At 41.4% G+C, this 23469-nt stretch overlaps 1 protein-coding gene across 2 annotated transcripts in view; it reads right to left on the bottom strand.

Annotated features, from left to right (window-relative positions):
* Positions 1–23469, bottom strand: part of CREBBP (CREB binding protein) — a 131423-nt gene that overhangs the window by 95108 nt on the left and 12846 nt on the right. For both annotated transcript variants that reach the window (XM_030848519.2, XM_030848516.3), the window contains exon 2: positions 11532–12244. In XM_030848519.2, the coding sequence (XP_030704379.1) occupies positions 11532–12244 (713 nt within the window). The remainder of the gene's footprint in view (positions 1–11531; positions 12245–23469) is intronic.

The raw sequence follows: 23469 nt of genomic DNA, 5'->3' as shown, positions 1-23469 counted from the left end.
ATACAAAAATGTTCACAGAAGCTTTATTCTTAACAGCTCCAAACCGTAAACTACCACAACATCCATGAATAGGAGACTAGATAAGCAAATCATGGTATATTAATACAACAGAATACTAATTAGCAATAAAAATAACTACTAAATTCAGGCAACAACATGGATGAATCTCAAAAACACACCATGAGCAAAAGAAGCCTCACCAAAAACAAACCAAAAAACCCACATTACAGAATTCCATTTATATGAAGTTTGAGAACAGGTAAAACTCATCCATGGCGAAAGAAATCAGTAGTGACAGCAGACATGGGTGGAGAGAACAGGTAAAGTGAGGAATACAAAGGAACTTTCTGGGGTAATGAATATGCCCTGTATCTTAAGAAGGGTATGGGTTACATGGGCATGAGTTTTGACAAATCAAACTGTAACACTTAAGATCTGTGCATTTCACTCTACGTAAATTATACCTTTAAAAATATTAATAATGGGGGGCTTCCCTGGTGGTGCAGTGGTTAAGACTCCGCCTGCCGATGCAGGGGACACGGGTTCGTGCCCCGGTCCGGGAAGATCCCACATGCCACAGAGTGGCTGGGCCCGTGAGCCATGGCCACTGAGCCTGCGCGTCCGGAGCCTGTGCTCCACAACGGGAGAGGCCACAACAGTGAGAGGCCCACGTACCGCAAAAAAAAATAAAAATTAAAAAATTTTAAAAAAAATTAATAATGAAAGTAAAACAATAAAATATTAAAAAAATTAATACATGTAGGTCTTTAACCCCAGATCCTAACTGTTGACCTTTAGTTAGAAAGTAACAAAGCTGACTGGTTTTTCTTACAAGTATACTCTTCAAAGTAGTCACCCTGGAGACCTATCAAATCAAAGTACTCAATGCTGCTATTATGCAAAACATTCATTCAGTTTGTGCTACAGAAAATAATGAGTTACAAAGTTAACTGGAAAAAGAAAGAAATATAACTCCAACTTTGACTTTAAAAAGAGATACATAATTATAGATAAAAGATTGCTAGGGAAAACATCAAAAAGTTAACACCAATTATGAACTGGGTGATAAGATTATGGTTTCTTCTCTAAACTTTCAATTTTTGTACAATCAACTACTTTTATTACTAGAAAATAATTCTCTGAAAACAGTAGAAAAGCAGTCTCATCACTTCAAATGTGATTATCTCAAATCCTTTATGTAAGAAAGCATCTAGCCAGCTAACTAACCAATCTTCTCTCAAAGTTTTACAGTAAACCCAGACACTGTGGTTAAGAACTATATATACACCATCTCATTTAATCAGCACAATTCTATGAGGTAGATATTATTACTATCCCCTCTTAATCCATACAATTCTCAAAGGCAGATACTATTATTATCCTCATTTAAAAGACAAACAACTAAGACCCAGAGTGATTATATTATTTTCCCACAGCTAATAATTTAGTGGAGCCTGAACTTGAACTGAGGCAGCTTACTCCAGATCCCAACCTCTGCTCTTAAGCACTTGGCTGTACTGCATCTGGGGAAAGCAGTTTGAGCTGCTGAAGCTGCTGCTGCTGCTACTAACGATGATGATGATGACAACAACAATGACAGGAGTAGCAGCAGGTCAGTACAATCTGTGGGTAAAGCCATTAAATATACATATACAACCTCATTTAATTAAAAAATTAAAAAATAAATTCATGGATAATTATCATGGGAAGTTCAGTAAATCCTGAATCACATATTCTCCATTAAAATCATGATACAATTATTGAGCCAGTACAAGACTGCTTAATATTTCTACCAAAAACCTGTGCCTACAGGAGCTATATAATTATCACACAGCACACTGTATTAATTCAAAGCTTTCAACCTTTTAATTCTATAAACTGACCATTTACCTCCATTGTGATCTTTTTCAAAAAGGCCAAATTAGGATTTACTTAATAAAAAACTTCCTTGTTTCCTTTGCATTATTTCAAGGATCAGATGAGATGACATTACATGAGAAAGAGAAAAGGACCAGACAAATATACAGTATTATTTCTCTTGCTATTAAATGTTAGAAATGTCCAATTATCATTCCAAAATAGAGAAGGTGAGTCACTTATTCTGAACAGCCAATTTGGCCCTACTCCTCTCTTACTGACCATATGCCGCTAATCTATCCCTTCGGCACGCCAATTCTCGGAGTGTGGTCGCTGATCAGCACAACCACCGTCACCTGGGAGCTGGCAAGAAAAGCAGATTCTTAGGCCCCACCCCAAACCTACTGAATCAGGAACTCTGGGGAGGCCCAGCACTCTGGGTTAACAAGCCTGCAGTGCCTGTGCTGGACACCAAGTCTGAGAACGACCACTTTATCTTATCTGACCAAAATATTGGTTGACTGGATCCAGGGGGGTCTGGATCTAAAAATCAAAACCTTCACCCCAGAACTTCCCTGGTGGCGCAGTGGTTAAGAATCCGCCTGCCAATGCAGGAGACACGGGTTCGAGCCCTGGGCTGGGAAGATGCCACATGCCGTGGAGCAACTAAGCCCATGTGCCACAACTACTGAGCCCTCGTGCCACAACTACTGAAGTCCGCGTACCTAGAGCCCGTGCTCCGCAACAAGAGAAGCCACCGCAATATGAAGCCCACACACCACAACAAAGAGTAGTCCCTGCTCGCTGCAACTAGAAAAAGCCCACGCACAGCAACGAAGACCCAACACAGCCATAAATAAATAAATAAATAAATTTATTTATTTTTAAAAAAAAAAACAAAAAAAAAACCACCCTTCACTCCTCAGGGAGAGCTCTACGGAAAGCTAGCTCCCCATTTTCTGACCACTTTCTAGAAAAAGAACAGGGCTTCCCTGGTGGCACAGTGGTTGAGAGTCCGCCTGCCGATGCATGGGACACGGGTTCATGCCCCCGTCTGGGAAGATCCCACATGCCACGGAGCAGCTGGGCCTGTGAGCCATGGCCGCTGAGCCTGCGCGTCCGGAGCCTGTGCTCCGCAACGGGAGAGGCCACAACAGTGAGAGGCCCGTGTACCGCAAAAAAAAAAAAAAAAAAAGTAAAAACAAAAATATAAAAAAAGAACAATATTCCAAAAACCTTATAAAAAATAAGCCCTAATCTAACCCCCTGTGAAGAAGGCTTACCACACAAACTATTTTGGTCCCTTATTTCCAATACATTACTTATAAGAAAGGACTGAAAGGATTTCTAAGGCTGTAAAAGCATTTATCAACCTCAAAACTATAAAGAGTCTGGACCCCTTGCCCAGATACATCAAAATACCTTCCTCTTTCAACCAGTGTCTGGCTTCCCTCTGCCACCTTCTCTGTGCAGAGCAATAACTCTCAATACCTCTAGCCAGGAGAAGAACTTGAGTGTATGGCTTCCAATTCCCACTTAAATTTATCTTTATTTTTTTAAAGAGATTTATTTATTTATTTATTTAATTTCTTTTTGGCTGCACTGGGTCTTAGTTGTGGCACGTGGGATCTTCACTGAGGCATGCGGGATCTTTCACTGTGGTGTGCGGCTCCTCTCTAGTCGTGGTATGCAGGTTTTCTCTTCTCTAGTTGTGGCACGCGGGCTCCAGTTGAGGCGCACGAGTTCAGTGGTTGTGGCACATGGGCTTAGTTACCCCGCGGCATGTGGGATCTTAGTTCTCTGACCAGGGACTGAACCCGAGTCCCCTGCATTGTAAGGCGGATTCTTTACCACTGGACCACCAGGGAAGTCCCCTTAAATTTATCTTTAAATATCTTTTTTGCTTTCCTCCTAAAAGACAAGTGTTTGGGTTATTTTCTGTAGAAAACAAGAGCATGCTACTGAAAAGATAACATATGAGGTTTCCTACTGTTGAAACGGAGGCACACAGAATGAAGGGAATAGAGGGAAGCTGAGTAACTTTCCACGATCACACAGCACAGCCAGGATCGGATCCCATAAAGTCTGGCTAAGGGTCTCTTAAATCACTAACCCGTGCAGCCTGTTCTTGGATCAGTTTTACAATCTATATTTTAATAAAAATTCTTTTTATCCAGGCTTTACAATTAATTAAGAGTTATATAAAAATTCTTACAATTTTGGACTTTCCTGATGTTTTTGATTATTTCTACTTTCTCATTCCTAATTTTGTGTCTCTTAAAGAAAACATTTAAAATAGGAAACATAAGCCATTTCAACAACATGGCAATAATGTTAACATGGCATGATATATTTTTTTTAATGAAATAATTTCTCCTCTCCATTCTGTGTGCCTCCATTTCTAATCTGTAACATGGGAATAGTACCCACTTTATATTTTTTAATGAGAGTAGAAGTTAAACATTTTGAGTTTTTCTTCAGAATAAAAATATATTTAGACTTTTCTAAAAGAAAAATATATTGACTTAAGAGACCAATAGTCTAATGGAGTATTGTCAAAGATCTTAAGTCACCCTCGAGGAAAAAAGCTTCAAGCCCATACAGTTGTACAGATGGTTTCTCAATTCTTCAAGGAACAGATCATTCAAATTCGAAACTGTTCCAGAGAACAGATGTGACCAGCTTCCAAACTCTTTCCGACCAAATTAACACAACCCTGATATCAAATCCTGACAAAACACAAAAAAGAACTACAGAACTACAGATCAATCTCACTGTTGATTAGTGAGAACCAAAAATTCTAAATGAATGCTAGCCAATAAAATTCAGCAAAACGTTAACTTTCAATTTCACAATTACAGAGATGGTTCAGTTGGATAGTAGGAAACCTACTGAGATAATTTGTCACATAAATAAAACAAAGGAGAAAAAAAAATCACAGGGTAACCACTACAGATGTCAAAAGGGAATTGACAAAATCCAGCATCCAATAAATGAGTAATAGATTACACCCCAATTTTAAAAGACTGAAAACCAAAGCTCACATTATACTTAATAATAAAACACTACATACATCTCTATTTAAGTCAGATACAAGACAGGGATTCCCAAGAGCATAAACACTGGTAGAAATATTGCCAATAAGACAAAAGTATCAGTAATGCAAAAGATGACTGCCTACTAGGAAAACCCAAGAGAATCAACTGAAGAAGTATTAGAATAAACAAGAGAACTCCATTAAGTGGCCAGATTACCAAACTGACATGTATATATCAACATCTTTCCTATATTAAAACAATAGTCAATTAGATAATGAAATAGAATAACTCATCTCTAATAGCAATGATAAACCCATTAATACATCCAGAAACAAACTTAATAAAAAGGGTGTATTACCTATATAAAGAAAACTATAGTATGCCTCTGAGCAACATAAGACTCCATGAAAAGACAAACCTTGTATGTACAGGATAAGACAACTTGGAAAGCCACAAAACTGTTAGAATGTCAAAATCCCCCTTAAATGGTTTATAAAATGCAATATAATCCCAATCAAATCCCAAGACTTTTGTTTGATTTTTAGGAATCTGAAAAACAGTCCTAAAGTTTATCTGAAACAGAGGTTCTCAACCCCGGCTGCCATGAAAATCATCTGAGGAACTATAAACTATATCAATGCTCATGCCATGCCCCAGAGATTCTAACTTAATTGGTCTGCAGTAGGGATGAGGCACCACATTAAAAAAAAAAAAAACAGATAATTTTGATGCACAGACAGGGTTGAGAACCATACATCTAAAGAGTATCTTATAAGGACAGCAAAGAAAATACTGGATTCTTGAAAAGGAGTGAAAGGCAACTGGCTCCATCATATGTTAAAATTCATTACACAGGGCTTCCCTGGTGGCGCAGTGGTTGAGAGTCTGCCTACCGATGCAGGGGACACGGGTTTGTGCCCCGGTCTGGGAAGATCCCACATGCCGCGGAGCGGCTGGGCCCGTGAGCCATGGCCGCTAAGCCTGCGTGTCCGGAGCTTGTGCTCCGCAAGGGGAGAGGCCACAACAGTGAGAGGCCCGCGTACCACACACACACACACACAAAAAACTCAGAACTATCATATTGTAAACTTATATGGCCATTCTCCTGGTAAAACAGACTTTAGCAAATAAAAAAGGGGGAGAAACTTTCACTCATTAAAAGACTTTAGCTGTTTCTTTTAATTATAATATTTTCAGTCAAAAAATTGAACCATTTCATATTTTTAAATTATTATGCTTGATTTTGCTTCTCCCATCCTGCTTTATGCTTTGTTTCTATTTTTTTTGTCTTTAGACTTTAGCTTTTAATATACAAAGAATATAAAGAATACAAACCAACAAGAATAAATGGGAAACCATGCAACAGAAAAGTTGACAGAGAATACAAGCAACAGCAAAATACAAATGCCCATGAATTTATGAAAAGACATTCTGCCTAAGAGACAATCTGCCTAAGAGAATGGCAAATCAGTAAAAGAATAGTATCAGTGTTGGTGAGAATTTGGGGCACAGGGACTTATTCACTTTGATGAGGGTGTAATTTGCATAATGTTTTTGGAGAGGATCTGACAATATCTATGCTTATTAAAAATGTCAATATCCTTTAATCCAGAAACTTCACCCCCAGGAATTCATCCAGCTGTTACACTCAGCTGTACAAAGATATATATACAAGTCAAAAATTGTGATAGCGAAAAAAAAAAAAAAAAATTGTGATAGCAGCAAAACACTGGAAATAATCTAAATGTACAGATACTGGGGCACTAGTCCTATAAATTAAGATATAGCCAAATCAGGTACTTCCCTGGTGGTGCAGTGGTTAAGAATCCACCTGCCAATGCAAGGACACAGGTTTGAGCCCTGGTCCGGGAAGATCCCACATGCCACGGAGCAACTAAGCAAGCTGTGCACAACTACTGAGCCTGAGCTCTAGAGCCTGTGAGCCACAACTACTCAGCCCGCGCGCCTAGAGCCCGTGCTCTGCAACAAGAGAAGCCACCGCAATGAGAAGCCCGTGCACTGCAATGAAGAGCAGCCCCTGCTCGCCGCAACTAGAGGAAGCCCATGCGCGGCAACGAAGACCCAATGCAGCCAAAAATAAATAAATAAATACATTTATTAGAAAGAAAAAAAAAAGATATAGCCAAATCAGGGACTACTACCGTACCATAGCTAGTAAGAAGGACTGAGAGCTCTATCTAACATGGAACAACTTCCAACTTATGTTGTTCAGGGGTGGAAAGGAGGTGTATGTCTACATTTATACATGGTGGGGGTTGGGGGGGAGACAGAGAGAGAGACAGATGTTATACCATACTACTCTTCATGTTTAGAAGAGATAGCTACACACACACACGCATGCGCACACACACACACACCCTTTCTATACCTCTATATATACAGACCACCTCTGGCAGGATAGATAAGAAACAGTAGTTGCCTTTGGTGAGAGAATTTGGGAGAACGAAGGGTCAAAAATTAAGGGAGACTACCTTTTCAGTTCTTATCCTTAGTGCTATTTTTTAAAAATTTGGCTGTTAGCTGTTAAACCATGTGCATGATTTCTTCTAAAAACAAAACGTTTAACAAAGCCTTTGACCCAGTAACGTCACTTTTCAGAATTTATCCCATGATGCATGTGGATATGCCTACACAAGGATATATTCACTGCAGCACTGTTTGTACTAATGAAAAGTCAGAAACAATCCAAATGTTCATCATCAGAGGAGTACATAAATTATGGTGCATCACAAAATGCAATACCTTGCTATCAGTAGAAAAAAAGGAAAAATCTGCACACACAGCATGGAAAGGCATCCAGGGTATATAGTTATGTAAAACAGCAAGGTGCTTATGTACTGGGTTGGCCAAAAGGTTTGTTCAGTTTTTTCCTTTTTTTCCCTGTAAGATGGCTCTAGTAGTGCTTAATTGTCTTTAACTTCATTTGAAACAATTTTGTTAGATTGTATTGTAAAAGCTGTCATGTCAGTGTGCATTTAAAAAAAAAACATTAAAATTGGTGAATTTTTGTGTAGCCATTTTAATACTGAGGATGAAAGGAAAAAAGCAAAATTTTTGGCATATTATGCTTTATTATTTCAAGAAAGGTAAAAGCGCAACTGAAACGCAAAAAAAGATTTGTGCATTGTATGGAGAAGGTGCTGTGACTTGATAGAATGTGTCAAACGTGGTTTGCAAAGTTTCATGCTGGAGATTTCTAACTGGATGATGCTCCAGAGTTGGGTAGACCAGCTGAAGTTGATAGCGATCAAATCGAGACTGAGAACAATCAACGTTATATACCACATGGGAGATAGCTGACACACTCAAAATATCCAAATCAAGTGCTGCAAATCATTTGCACCAGCTTGGTTACGTTAATCGCTTTGATGTTTGGGTTCCGCATAAGTTAAGCAAAAAAAACCTTCTTGATCATATTTCTGCATGTGATTCTCTACTGAGACATAACAAAAACGTTTCGTTTTTAGAACAAATTGTGGCGGGCAATGAAAAGTGGATACTGTACAATGATATAGAATGGAAGAGATCATGGGGCAAGCGAAATGAACCACCACCAACCACACCAAAGACTGGTCTTCGTCCAAAGAAGGTGATGTTGGGTATATCTCCCTTGGGATTGGGAGTCCTCTATTATGAGCTCCTCTGGAAAACGAAACGATTAATTCCAACAAGTGCTGCTCCCAATTAGACCAACTGAAAGCAGCACTCGACAAAAAGTGTCCAGAATTAGTCAACAGAAAACGCATAATCTTCCATCGAGATACCACAAGACCACATGTTTCTTTGATGACCAGGCAAAAACTATTACAGCTTGGCTGGGAAGTTCTGATTCATCTGCTGTATTCACCAGACATTGCACCTTTCGATTTCCATTTATTTCGGTCTTTACTAAGTTCTCTTAACGGAAAAAATTTCAATTCCCTGGAAGACTGTAAAAGGCACCTGGAACAGTTCTTTGCTCAAAAAAAAGTTTTTGAAGATGGAATTATGAAGTTCCCTGAAAAATGGCAGAAATGGCAGAAATGGCACAAAACGGTGAATACGTTGTTCAATAAAGTTCTTGGTGAAAATGAAAAACGTGCCTTTTATTTTTACTTTAACACTGAAGGAACTTTTTGGCCAACCCAATAGTTTGGTTCCATTTCATACTAAAAAAGAATCTGTGTTAATACATCTGTATAGACAGAAGTGGTTATCTGTAAGGAGAGAGGGGCTGCTCTTTTTTTACTATTTAAATTATTTTATAGGAAATCTGCATTTCCTTTGTAACAATAATTTTTAAAACAAAATTACCTTTGTAAAAATGTTTCTTTTCCCGAGTGCATTTTAAAATCTTATTCCGCTTAAAATGAACTTGTCTCTTACACCTACTATCTGTCCACCACTGTTAGTTCTTTTGTCCCAACCAAAGGCCATGACAATCTTTCAAAAATGCCAGTTCCCACTCCTCCTTCGCCATCAGCCTCTTTAGGGTACCTACAGGGGACAGAGATGGCTGCCCGCAAAGCACTAACGTGGCTCACTTTCCACATAGTGAACACTAGCTAAGTGTCATTTGAAAGAAAGATCACTCTGTACAAAGGAATGAAAAAGTTGGCAGAGGAACATGGAGTGAAGGAGACATTATCAGCAAAGCCCAGACTATAGGAAACCCCCAGAACAAAAAAATAAACGAGCAAAACAACTAGATTCTCCTACAGATACGTTGTAAGACTCCTAGAGATTAATAAATTCTTAAGAGCCATATCAACTGAATAAAATATAGGTTATTCAGAGCTGGGGGGAAAAAGTCTGTAATAACAAATCATGACATACGCAACCATTGGAAATTTGAATATTCAGTGGACATTGATGACATGAGGAAATCATTTATTTACATGTGAGAGTGGCACTGTGCTCAGGTATGCCAAGTCTAACTTCTAGGAATATATATATATACATTCTATCAATGGCTCTCCAAGTGTGGTGGAGGGACTCAGTTCCTTCCAGGGGTCAAAACTATTTTCATATAATACTAAGACATTATTTGCCTTTTTTGCTCTCATTCCCTTACAAGAACACAGAGGAGTTTTCCAGAGGCTCTGTGACATGTGATATCACTATACTTAACGGCTAATGGAATGTGTGCTTGTGTTTTAAAATTCTGTTTTAGTATCTAATGTGGCTAATATGGACAGATATATCCACGTTTTATCCACTTGGGCCCCTCAATAATTTTTTTTTTCCCTCAATAATTTTTAAGATTACTTAAGAGTCCTATGTCTACTTTTGCATGTGACTTAAATTCTCCAAAATAGTTTTTCGTAACTGGGCAGCGTGGACAAGAGTGATGAGTCAATTAGGAAGGAACAAACATCAATCTATCCATGAACCCTAAGCCCACAGAAATCTTTTCTCAACCCAACTCCGAAAGGCACATTCACACACAGACCCCTCTTCAAATGCCAGGGACAACTAAAAATTAAGTTCATATTCCCCCTTAATAACATTTCAAAAGAGATAAATGCAATTTTAACGTTTGGAATTACTTCACCTTTACTTAAGTGAAAAAAAATTCCTCCTTACCTAAGCCAGTCACAGGGTTCACAGCTGTCACCTAATGCTCGCATCAACCTTGTGGGGAAACTGTGCTCTACTGTGATCTCTCCCTTTCCCTTATTTGGGACTAATCAAATCCAAAGAACAGCCCAAACTGTTTTACTGTTCTGGAATCTGCTGTACCAAATACTGCCTGAAACAGGTGCACTGGTGGCTGTAGCTGAGAAGACTTTTCTCAGTGCATCTCGGTGTTTGGCGCTCCAGTGGGATCAGCCCGCCCTCTTTCCCTTGTCAGCTCTCGCTTTCCCAGTGGTCTCCTATCTACCCTGGCATCTGCCTTCCCTTTCTCCAAATTCAGTTCCTACGCTACACACCAGTTGCAAGGCCTTTCCCTGGAGCAGAGCTCTCAACCCCGCACAGGCGTCACACCATCTGGAGTCGGTAGCTTTGCACTTCTAACAAGCTCCCAGGTGATGCTGATGCTGCTGGTTTGGGGACCCCACTTTGAAAACCTGAGTTTCCTCTGGGACCCGAGGCCCCATGCTGCCCCCTGGCTCTGCCATGTTATCTCTTCCCTGTTAACCACGGCAGGTAGCTGACCAGCTTGGAACCTAGCTTCTTTGTTGGTAAAACGGAGACTGTGACAAAAGACACTTCACCAGTTGGTTGTAAAAAGGGAAGGGCATGAAGAGTAACGACTTGTTCGGCTGCGTGAAGTGAAGGTAAAGAGCCTTTACCGGATTCACTGCTGCAACAAAAAGCTGATTCCCAGCAGAAGCTGCCTCTTTCAACCATGTGGTTCTACTTCCACACATTCTCCTCAGAGGCTGAAAACTGGTTATCAGTCCAAACTCATTCCCTAAGTTTCAACTGTCTGACATGCAAGCTAGCCTATCGCTGGCTTCTTCAACAATTCCCACTTTAAAGGCATGGGGCAGAGACCTGTATCCTGGAAAGAAGGGCACTAAATACCAAATCTGTCTCTTCCATGTGGGAGGGGCAGGAGGAAAGCCTAAAGGAGGACAGGAATGTGACCCTGGTTAATAGGAAGAATTCAAAGCACTGAAGCTCACTTACCTTGCTCATGCCTCCGGCTTGCGCTGTGTTCAGTCCTGCATGACCGGCCATTTGCGGTGAAACTTGAGTTAACGTCTCAGCCAGCACGCTGCTCGCGGCCCCCTGCATGGCCGGAGTAGCGTATGGCATTCCAGCTCCCCTTCCTCTGCCAGCAGCCCCAAGAGATCCATTCATGACTTGCGCCTGCCCTTGCTGGGCCGGGTTCATTAAACTATGGCCAGAGTTACTATTGAGGAGGCCTGGGTGGGTCTGGTTAAAATTAGCATTCATGCAGATACCAGGTCCTGTCTGTGACGTGGCAGGGCTGCTGGTCACCAGCCCCACTTGCTTTTGTGCTTGAGGATTCAGTGCTTGGGAAGCAGGGGGAGTGGGCCCAGAGGTGCTGGCTGCCTGTTTGGGAAGGCTGGGGGCTGAAGAATCTCCCTGGTTCAGAGGGCTCTTGCCCATGGCACCCAGACTGGCCATGTTTGCACTGTTCGGCTGCCCCTGGGCCTGGCCTCCAAGGCCTTGTTGCACGGGGCTGCTGGAGCTCACATTTCCTATTCCTGGGTTGATACTAGAGCTGCTGCCTCCTCGCAGAAGCTCTGACAGTTGTTTATGTTTGGAAGCAGCATCTGGAACAAGGTTCCCACTGTTTAAAAGGCCTAATTCTCCTCCATTGGGGATCAGCTCATCGGGAAGATCATTTTCCAAGTCAAACAATGATCCAAAATCTAGAAATTAAACAGAAACGGAAATGAGAAACTAAGCAACCATAAGAGCTCTCCAACTGTCATATGTTACTATGATCTTAACCTAAAGGGGCGTTTAACATGGAACACTAGCACGTCTTAACAGTAACATCAAAATGATCTGAAAGTTCATTTGGGAAAATAAAACAGGAAGAATATTTTTCAAATTCTGAAGAAGGGAAAGTTAAACAGAGATAAGAGGAAGGCTATCTAAAATGATAGATTTTATCATATATTCTAAAACAACAATAGTGCAGTATATGGCAAATGCAGATATACAAATTAAAGGAAAACAATGGAAATTTAATTAGTTCACTGAATTATGATGTTAAAATGCTTTATAAGAACGTATGTGTGTAAAATAGTAATTGGGCATCAGGTAAGACGAATAGTAATTTGAGGAAATTAAAGTCTAGCCTTAAGTGATTACATATTTAAAAGGTAAATTATCAAAAAACCCCAACCTTAACAGAAAATGAGATTTCTCAGAGTGCTGAAGCTACAGGAAATGAAAATAAAGACATATATAGAAACTAAAAATAACTGAAAGTAAAAGAAAATAGGAGCTTAAAAAATACTTGAATTATACAGAAAGGGTTAAGGGTCAATTTTACAGAAAGATTCTAAACACACTGAATCCCAAGAATAAATGCACAACGGATATAGCAGGTAAATATCACAAAGGAAGATAAAAAACAGTAAACAAAATAGACCATCCTTCCTAGTAATCAAGCATGAAAATGAAAGCAACTCCTTTTTTCCAGTCCCTCTCAAAGTAACACTTCTCTAATGTGGCCTATATATGTCATCTCTAGTTCCTCACTGACCAGGCACTGTCCAACCCACAACAACCTGGCTATACATGCAAGTATAAACGACAAGATATGTACAAGTACATTCATCATAGAATTACCTGTAACATCAAAACAAATGCAAACAATACCCAGAGGTAGTTTAACTTAGTGGTTATTACAACTCTAGACCCATACTGCCACCATTTGAATGCCAGCTCTGCTTCTTGCTCCCCACTTACTAGCTGTGTGACCTTGGTTAAGTTAGAGTTTCTGTGCCTCAGTTTCCCTATCTAGAAACTGGGAGTGATAATGGCTACTACACCTCATAGGGCTGTTGTGAGGACTAAATGAATTAATAAATGTAAAGCACTTAAACAGTGCCTGTGGATGCTAAGTGTTCAGAAAGTATTAGCTATTATTATTATTGTTATCCAATAACAGAGGTTTGATAAATTGCTGTATAATACTATAAACCACTATACATCTATTAAAATAATTATGAAGACTGTACAAATACAGGAAAATGTATGTTATGTAAAAACATGCAAATGGAAATTGTACACAAAATAGCACACAGAGTAAGATTAGAACTAAAGTACGTGCGTGTAGGCAGTAGCTGGAAAGTAATATGCCAAAAATAGAGTCGTAATGGTAAAATGGTGGGGTGATGTGCCCATGTGGCTTTTAAAAAAAATTTTAAAAGCCACTCCCCCTCCCACCACCCACTTTTAGAAAACTGAAAATCTTTTTCTCCATGGTGCAAACCCTTCTGACTGCTTCCCCCAACAACCTCCTCGGCTGGCTGGCCGGGATGTTCCTTTTAGGAAGGGCAACACCTTCTCAGGCAAGGAGCAAGAACCGCCACAATCACCTTCCCCTTCCAGGTGACACAATCCCAGCTAAGGGAACTGAAGGCAAGTCAGCCAAGACAGTTCTGGAAAAGGTTTTCCTTCCTACTGGTAAGGGATGCTCAGAAAAAGATCTCTTTTTTCCTCACTGGATTTCATCATGCGACTGTGGCAACCCTCTTCAACCAGGAGAGGAGACACTGTTCAAACACTAAGGATGGGGCTTCCCTGGTGGCGCAGTGGTTGAGAGTCCGCCTGCCGATGCAGGGGACACGGGTTCGTGCCCCGGTCTGGGAAGATCCCACATGCCGCGGAGCGGCTGGGCCCATGAGCCATGGCCACTGAGCCTGCGCGTCTGGAGCCTGTGCTCCGCAACGGGAGAGGCCACAACAGTGAGAGGCCCGCGTACTGCAAACAAAAACAAAAACAAACACTAAGGAGGGCTGCAGAAAAAATACAAGCACCTGGGTTCATGAAGCCATCTCTAGGCTAAATTATCCAACTCTGGAAGCCTCTTCATCTTCAGACTTCTCGTAATGAGAGAAAATACATTTCCTATCATTTAAGCCATTCTAGTTGGAGTTTAAAGGTAACTTGCAGCTGAAGGCATCTTATCTCCATCACTTCTGTGAAGTTCAAACTCCTTCACACAGCACATCAGTAGGTGGCCCCTGCCCACTTTCCAGCCCTTCTTTCCCAGGCACCTCCTACCTTCCAGCCACAATACCGTGAGCCAGCACATGTATTAGCAACCTTTCTTCTGGGTGCACTCTCTCTCAGTCTAGAAAACCCCACGTCCAGCCCTCCCTCAGATTAAACAGTGACTATGAAGACTTTCTGTAGGCTGCCCCTGCAGAACTGACCAGTTCCTTTTCAGCCTCCTGAGTTCTCTGTACCTACATGCCTCATAAACCACCTCGAACACATACTCATTTCTTCCTGCCTGACTGTAAGGGACTAGATACTCCTTGCAAGTGGATATACACATACTCTGTTTTGTAGAACCTGTGAGAGTAGCTGCAGACACCATGAGCCCTTCCTCCCAAGTACTTTATTTTGTGCCTCCTAAGAACACCCTTTACACAGCACAGTACATTTATAAAATTCAGGATATTTAACCTTGATACAACACTTAATATACTGATTGCCCTTACTCAGATCTGGCCAGTTGTTTTCCAAAACGCCCTTTATCACACTTATTTTTCCTGATCCAAAATCTGATTCTGGATCCCAGCGCACTTAGTTGTCATGTCTTGGTCTTCTCCTTTACTCTAGAAAGGTTCCTCACACTTTGTCTTTCGTAACTCTGAGATTTCTGAGGAGGGTAGGTCAGTTGTTTTGTAGAATGCCCCTCAATTTGGGGTTGCTTCCTCACGATTACAGGACACTCAACTATGAAGAGACAACAGGACTCGACTCCTGGATACAGCAGACACCTCTGAGAGAACCACTGACCAGGGCGTGCTGCTAGCAACAACCCAGCTCCTGTGTTTCCAGGTGGCTTTGTGGGTTCCATTCCACAGCTTTTATGCTATTGTACTGTCCTGAACCTGGAGATTCCCTAAGGTCTCCAGACACAAAGACCACATGAAATAAGGTAAGAACAAATGAAAACAACACTCCAACATAACTAACATTTCTGTTTGTTGCCTTCTAGGTTCTGTCCACATGTACACACATTTTTACTCAGTAATCTCATCAAAAAAAGAAATCAGTGACCTCCCTGGTGGCGCAGCGGTTAAGAATCCACCTGCCAATGCAGAGGACGCGCGTTTGAGCCCTGGTCTGGTAAGATCCCACATGCCATGGAGCAACTGAGCCTGTGCGTCACAACTACTGAGCCTGCACTCTAGAGCCCACGTGCCACAACTACTGAAGCCCGTGTGCCTAGAGTCTGTGCTCTGCAACAAGAAAAGCCACCACAACGAGAAGCCCGCACACCACAATGAAGAGTAGTCTCCGCTCACTACAACTAGAGAAAAGCCCATGCGCAGCAACAAAGACCCAACACAGCCAAAAATTAATTAATTAAAAAAAAAAGAAATCAATGTATCTGTGTGTTTAATGTAATGCTTCTTAATCTATGAACGTGAAAATGAAACTCATTTAAACTAGAAAATGGAAGCCGTTATGATAGAGATCACGTTTCCTCCCTATCTGCTGGGGAGGAAATTAGGTGTCAAGCACTATAAACCAGAAGAAGGGACTGGGCTACTAATATTGTACATGTAAAGCTTGGAACAACCTGCTGACGCTCCCCTGACTGACTCTCTTCCAAGACTGCCAAAGCACTTTTCCTAGGAGAGGGCAGACAGGCCAGGACAAGAGCAGGTAAATGCAGAAGAACATGGTCTCTAGTCCAGTGTAGGAATTGGAATTGGAAATGGAAATGCAAAAACAACACTTGCAAGTGGAACACAGGAGTTCAAATCCTGTCTGAATCAATTAGCCCTGTGTCTTTGGGCAAACTGCTTAATCTCCGTGCCTTAATTCCCTCAACTGTAAAACAGGGACAATGGTACCCCAGGGCTACACGACGAAAGCAGGAAAGGAGTGCTCTGTGCCACAGATACTGGTTATTTTATTCTATCCTGCACAAAAACTTTCTTACCTTTAAAAATGCACCCAGCGTGCTGCCATTCTCAAATTGACTGATTTTCTTTAATGGTTTAGTCTTGTTCTAGTCCAAATGCACATGCACCTTTTACGGCTGTAGCAGGCATTATGTCTGCTTGTGTTCACTTTTGGTTTTGGTTTTTATTGGTCTGCCACAATTTGTCCACCTTAACTACTTTTTCTCATCCTGCTTCAGTCCAAGCACATCTCACAGCTGTTTGGGCTCAGAAAGGGTTGACAAATTCTGCTATGTCCTCACCTGTGCAGTCCAAACACATATGAACCTGTCTACAACCACATATATGACGTATAGCTTTTTTAACAGACAAAGCGGTTGTGTAGGGCTTGAGGAAGGCACATCCATACCATCACCATCACCATCATACCCACACCATCACCCTTTTCTCACCATTACTTTCTCCTGTTCTCTAGTTCAAAACAAAACATTGATAAAAGAGAGCGAAGCAGGAAAGCCAGGCTGTTGCAACATAACACAGCTGTGCTTTCTACACACCAAGTGTCCCAACACACAGGTTGGGTAATACCAATCTGAATCATCGGAAGTTCCTAAAATTCAAGATAGAGCGCCACCACTTCCAATCCCAGATAAATTCCTTTCTTTCCACCAAGTCACTGGGGGACGGACCAAGGAGAGAGCAAAGCTGAGGCTGAACGAGATTCGAGGACACCCCACTTTCCAGGGGTTCACCTTTAGCAGAAGACGAGCTCTGTCACACAGCGAACAGCAGACAGCCTGTCACACTGCCACCGCTGGGAACAGGAACTCTCTCTCTTCGGGGGCTTGCTGGTTGCATCCAGGAACTTGAGATAGAACATACACATTTGGAGGAGTCACCCTCCAGTCACCAGCTCCCTGAGGAACCACAAATGACTCTTCTTGGTTTGAAGGCACTTGGGGCGGGGGCGGGGCTGAACCTCTTCCCTCCCCTGGTCTCGGGCAGGTCTCACAGAGACCTGCCCGAGAGCCCCTTTCAATTAAGCTGACCTGAGAAAAGAAGTTACGAGCTCCCCAGTCTCTATCACACTGAGGTGAGGATGGGGTGCCCACAGCAGCAGCTTACGAAGGAGAAAGTCAACCAAACTTGGCCCGCCTCAGGAACGGAAGGTCTTCATCACGTGTGACCACGAGGGACCTTTCCCTCCTAGACCACACGCAGAGACCTTGGTCCAGGGGATGGTCACACCACACACTGACAGACATGCTGCAAGACCCATTCTTATGCATCACGATCAGAAGTCAGCATTTCACCTTAAACAAGGAATGAACTACTATCAAGCAGGCTGAAAAAAGCTTTTCATTTTACAAAATCAAATACCAGGCAAGTGACTGACTCAATCTGTCCAGCCAATAACATCCGAAAACAGTTTTGTTTGAAAGACTTGTTTCAAATGCAACAGCTAAACAAACCATCTAGAAAACACATCTTCCCTCAGGTTTTCTAAATTCTCCTCTTTCTGTCATAATACCTTATTTTCTCTTTTGAATTGCATTTGGAGCCCCAAATTCTCTGTATTGGCAGAACTGATTTTTCTCCCAAAATGTGTACAAACCAGTTTATCACACCTGGTATTGGCCGGAAGTATGAACTTTCCACACTCTACAGACATAATGAATGAGTCTTAAAATCATATGATCAACTTCTTGTTACAACTCACAAGGCTGTAAGTACCTTGAAAGCAGGGATCCTGTCTACCCAGCACCTGCCATACAATGCTTAGCATATAGAAGGCCCTCAACAAACATCTGCATGCTGAATGAGAGAATGAATTACAGAGAAGAGTGCCAGTTACAGATGATACACAATATCAATTTTAACAAGTTACTTGTCTAGCCAAAGATATCAGGTAGTAATCTTAGCATCTATTACTAGTTTCCTAAAATAGAAACAAAGAACAAAATTCAACAATGAACTTTCTTGAAATGTTAAATTGTTCTACTCATCCTTCTCCTTACACCTCTTTCCTGCTGCCTCTATCTTCCAGAAAACCAGCCAAGTCTATTTCACTCTCTGGCTACACCTCAGCATCAATGACCCTCTATCCTATGGTTGATGCAAGGATTAAATGGCATGATGGAGAACGAGAGATGGTAGTGTTAGAAATAAACTACCTAAGAGTTTTGATGCTGTTTTGTGTTCATGTTTCTCTACTTCTGAGCATGAAACTCCCCTCCCACAGATATCTTCTCTTCCCCACTCACCCCTATTTCTACCTGCAGTCCTTATTCCCTGTGAAAAAGGTCTGCTTTCTTTAAAGTTTTTTCAGAATTTCTCTACATTTTCTTTGGCATTACTTGTACTATAACCATGACTACCTAAATGCTTCTCTTAAATCTTTCAAAAGCTGAGCACTTTTACTTATCAACCCTGGAAAATTTTACAAGAAGAATTTTTAATTCCTGAGTCAAAACTGTATACAAAAAAACTTGACCCAAAAAGGGTAATGCATCCTGAAAAAGTTCACATCTAAAGATGAGGAATCCATAGAATGGTAGACATTTTCACAGGGTTATAAGTCTTAGATGACCTGGAGACCATTCTAGGTCTCTTCAGTGCATTTATTAATATATTACTAATTAGACACTGACAACACAGGAAGAACAGTCTGGGGTAGTGAGAAAATTACCCTGCCAGAGCTTAATTCAGGTCCATCTCTGTCACTCACTCCTCCCTCCTAATGTGTGCTTCCTCAGATCTAAACTGGAAATGAAAATAGTACCTGCCTCTAGGATCACTGATGAAGGAATTAAATCACACAATGTGTATACAGCACTTAGCCTGTCATGCAGTAAGGGCTCAATAAGTATTAGTCATTATTATCACTATCACTGTCCCATCTTCCGAAGTTGCTATGAGGACTGAACGATACACACACATCAAGGACTGGCACCCTACGCCTGGTACAGGGTTCGTGCCAACAATCATCTTTTCTGTAAGGTAAAGTCCTAATAATCTGATGATTCTACTAGAATTAAAGCTTACTTTGCTTTGAAAATTCTCGGAGACTATGCAAATAAATAATGGAACAACTCTCCAACAATGAAGAATTAAATTTTTTTTAAAGGAAAAGAAAAGGCACTGTTTTATTGGCATTTATGCCATTACAAATAAACTTTATCTAGGCATTTAATCAAGTTCCTAAAAGACATCTTTTATTTTTTTTACAACAATTATTAGGAAACAATTAAAAGCAAATTCTTTCTAAAACCTTCTGTGATTAAGGCTTCTTTTATGTAGATACATAAATTAGTACAGAATGGGGTTTTACTTTATTCTGAACAATGATTTTACACTGAACAAAAAAATATGTCCTTCCTCAAGATCACTATCTGCTTCTTAAGAGTCAAAGTGGGGTTGGCTGGGCAACCCACCTCCTCCCAGGCCTTCCTCAGTGGGAGCAAGTGCCGGCTCTCAGGCCTTCGTTCTGTGCACGGCGGACTAGGCTCACTTGAAACTTGAATAAAAGGATTATAAGACAGTCCTGAGTGGAAGTTCTCTGTCACACTGGATCCTAAATCAGGAGAGTCCTGGAATTGCAGCCAGCCTCCTATCCTCATCTGACTCACTTAGAGGTTCCCAGGAGATGCCATTCTCAGACAGCTAGGACAATTTAAAGTTTCCTAAGTGTGGTTTGTACGCTGCCTCCCTCAGCCCTGAAGGGAGGAGAAAAGCCTTCCTGGGACAAAAGTGGGAAAGAAGGTACTGGCACAGCAGCAACCACCACTAAACCAACCATAAACCACCCAGCAGCCCCGAAACGCAACCAGGTGGTTTGGAGTAGAAAGGGGCTCACTGTTCTCCACCATCACGGCTGAGAAGGGCACTAGGACCAAGGGGAGGCGCTGCCTAGCCACCCTGCAACCCAATTAAAAGTCCTAGAGGAGGAGGAATGTGGGGGCTGAGCTAGGATTCAACCTCTGCACCCTAACCCCAGGTGCTGGGCCACCTCAGACTACCTGGCCACAATGTAAGTACAGGAAAGCAGACAGCCAGAGACCAGGTCCCCTGGCCCAAATGCTGGGAGCTGTAGCTGGCAGGCAGCAACACCAAGTCAGGAAGAAGGGGAAAGACCTTCTTCTGGACACAGAGGTGTCAGTGTACAACATATGGAAGTGTGTGGGCTATCAGAAAGCCCACAACACAAAATGAATGCATGAAGTCCAGAAAGTACACCAACATCCAGACAATGGAATATTATTCAGCACTAGAAAAAAATGAGTATCAGGCCATGAAAAGACATGGAAGAACCTGAAATACACGTTACTACGTGAAAGAAGGCAATCTGAAAAGACTAAATACTACATGATTTCAATTATATGACATTCTGGAAAAGGCAAAACTGTGGAGACAGTAAAAATAATCAACGATTGCCAGGAGTGTGCTTTTTTGGGGGGCGGGCAGGAAGCTGGGGGAGATACAGGAGGAATACAGGGGATTTTTAGGGCAGTGAAAATATACTGTGTGATAATATTATGATGGATAAATGCCATTGTACATTTGTCCAAACACACAGAATGTACCAAACCAAGAGTGAACCCTAAGGTAAACTATGCACTCGGGATAATTACGATGCATCAATGTAGGTTTATCAATCGTATCAAATGTACCACTCTGGTGGGGGATGCTGATAATGGGGAGGCTGTGCATGTGTGGGGGCAAGGAGTATAGATGGGAAATCTCTGTACCTTCCCTTCAGTTTTGCTGTGAACCTGAAAGTGCTCTAAGAAAATTAAGTCTTAAAGGAAAAAAAAAAAAAAAAAAGTATGCCATTAGATTACAGATAAATCACAAGCAGCTGAGAGGTACAAAATGACAGAGAATCACAAGCTGAAGAATAACTTGAGTATTTATCAACTATATTAATAACTAACATACAAAATATCCAGTGATGTCTATGCTGGGTTTAAGTGTGCTGCTTTTAAAGCTTTAAGGATCCACCAACACACAAGCTCTTGGAGGACAGTTTGATGATATGATCAAAATTACAAATGCATATTCCTTTTAATCATTAATTCCATTTTTAGGAATCTGTTCTATAGATATACACATAACTGTGCAGAGCTATTCATTAAAGCACTGTTTGTGACGGGTCAAGACTGGAAACAGATTAAATCAATCATGGCACATCTCACATAACAAAACTAGCAACTACACGGCTTCCCTGGTGGCACAGTGGTTCAGAGTCTGCCTGCCAATGCAGGGGACACGGGTTCGGGCCCTGGTCTGGGAGGATCCCACATGCCGCGGAGCGGCTAGGCCCGTGGGCCACAAATGTTGAGCCTGCGCGTCTGGAGCCTGTGCTCCGCAATGGGAGAGGCCACGGTAGTGAGAGGCCCGTGCACCACGATGAAGAGTGGCCTGCTTGCCGCAACTGGAGAAAGTCCTCGCACAGAAACGAAGACCCAACACAGCCATAAATAAATAAATAAATAAATACTAACTCCCAATTTCTGACATTAAAAAAAAAAAAAAAACTAGCAACTACAGAAAGAGATAATAAGGAAGCTCTCCATGTGCTGCTGTGTACAGGTATGTAACCATGTGGACAGTATGTTGCCTCCAGTAAGAAGAAGGCAGGAAGGGGGCAAGGGAGCTAAGAATAGGCTGTCTGCTTGAAGAGATAAACCGTGGAGGAGAGCACAGGGAAGGAGGGAGGCTCTCACTCTACAGCTTTGTGTCCTCTGATTTTTGAACCATGTGAGTGAACTTCCTTTTAAAGAAATTGATTTTTAAAAGGCAGCCCCTGGGGTGTCCAGGCCCAGGTGATTAGCTTCAGCCTATGTGATAATATCTGAATTGCTTCCAGATGCTCCTGGTTCCAGTTGGAGTGTTTACGTTTGAGGATGAAATCTGAAATGGGTTCAATACTAGTTTAAAATATTTTTAGTATTCAAATGAGCTTAAAAGGCAGGAAAATAAAAAGCACTTTAAAGAAGGATTTTACAAAAATAATATTTTTTTCCTAAAGAAATGTGACAAATCTACATATCATATTTTGTACCCAACACAGTAGTAAGGTACACGTTGCTCGCGTCAGGAAAGCTGACATTATTTCAATGTACTTCAAAAAACATTAGTTGGCTGTCAGGTCTTGTAGCTTCCAGCACACCAATGAAGAAACCTCTAATAAAAGGATTCTGTTACCCACTACTGGGCATATACCCTGAGAAAACCATAATTCAAAAAGAGTCATGTACCACAATGTTCACTGCAGCACTATTTACAATAGCCAGGACATGGAAGCAACCTAAATATCCATAAACAGATGAATGGATAAAGAAGATGTGGCACATATATACAATGGAATATTACTCAGCCATAAAAAGAAATGAAATTGAGTTATTTGTAGTGAGGTGGATGGACCTAGATAGAGTCTGTTATACAGAGTGAAGTAAGTCAGAAAGAGAAAACAAGTACCATATGCTAACACATATATATGGAATCTAAAACAAAAATGGTTCTGATGAACCTAGGGGCAGGACAGGAATAAAGACGCAGATGTAGAGAATGGACTTGAGGACACAGGGAGGGGGAAGGGTAAGCTGGGACAAAGTGAGGGAGTAGCATTGACATATATACACTACCAAATGTAAATAGCTAGTGGGAAGCAGCCGCATAGCACAGGGAGATCAGCTTGGTGCTCTGTGACCACCTAGAGGCGCGGGATAGCGAGGCGGTGAGGGAGGTGCAAGTGGGAGGGGATAAGGTGATATATGTATACATATAGCTGATTCACTTTGTTATACAGCAGAAACTAACACAACATTGTAAAGCAATTATACTCCAATAAAGATGTTTCCAAAAAAAAAAGATTGTTAAAAATCAGAGCTTGTGACAAAGGAAGTGATGATTGGACACCACACTAACACACAATCATATTTTCCCATCTTTGGACGACACCTCTAAGTTAATTTACACTTTGTTCAAAT

The sequence above is a fragment of the Globicephala melas genome, chromosome 15 (genome assembly GCF_963455315.2).
Source record: "Globicephala melas chromosome 15, mGloMel1.2, whole genome shotgun sequence".
Classification (NCBI taxonomy): Eukaryota; Metazoa; Chordata; class Mammalia; order Artiodactyla; family Delphinidae; genus Globicephala; species Globicephala melas.
This window is presented reverse-complemented; position numbering and strand designations above follow the sequence as displayed.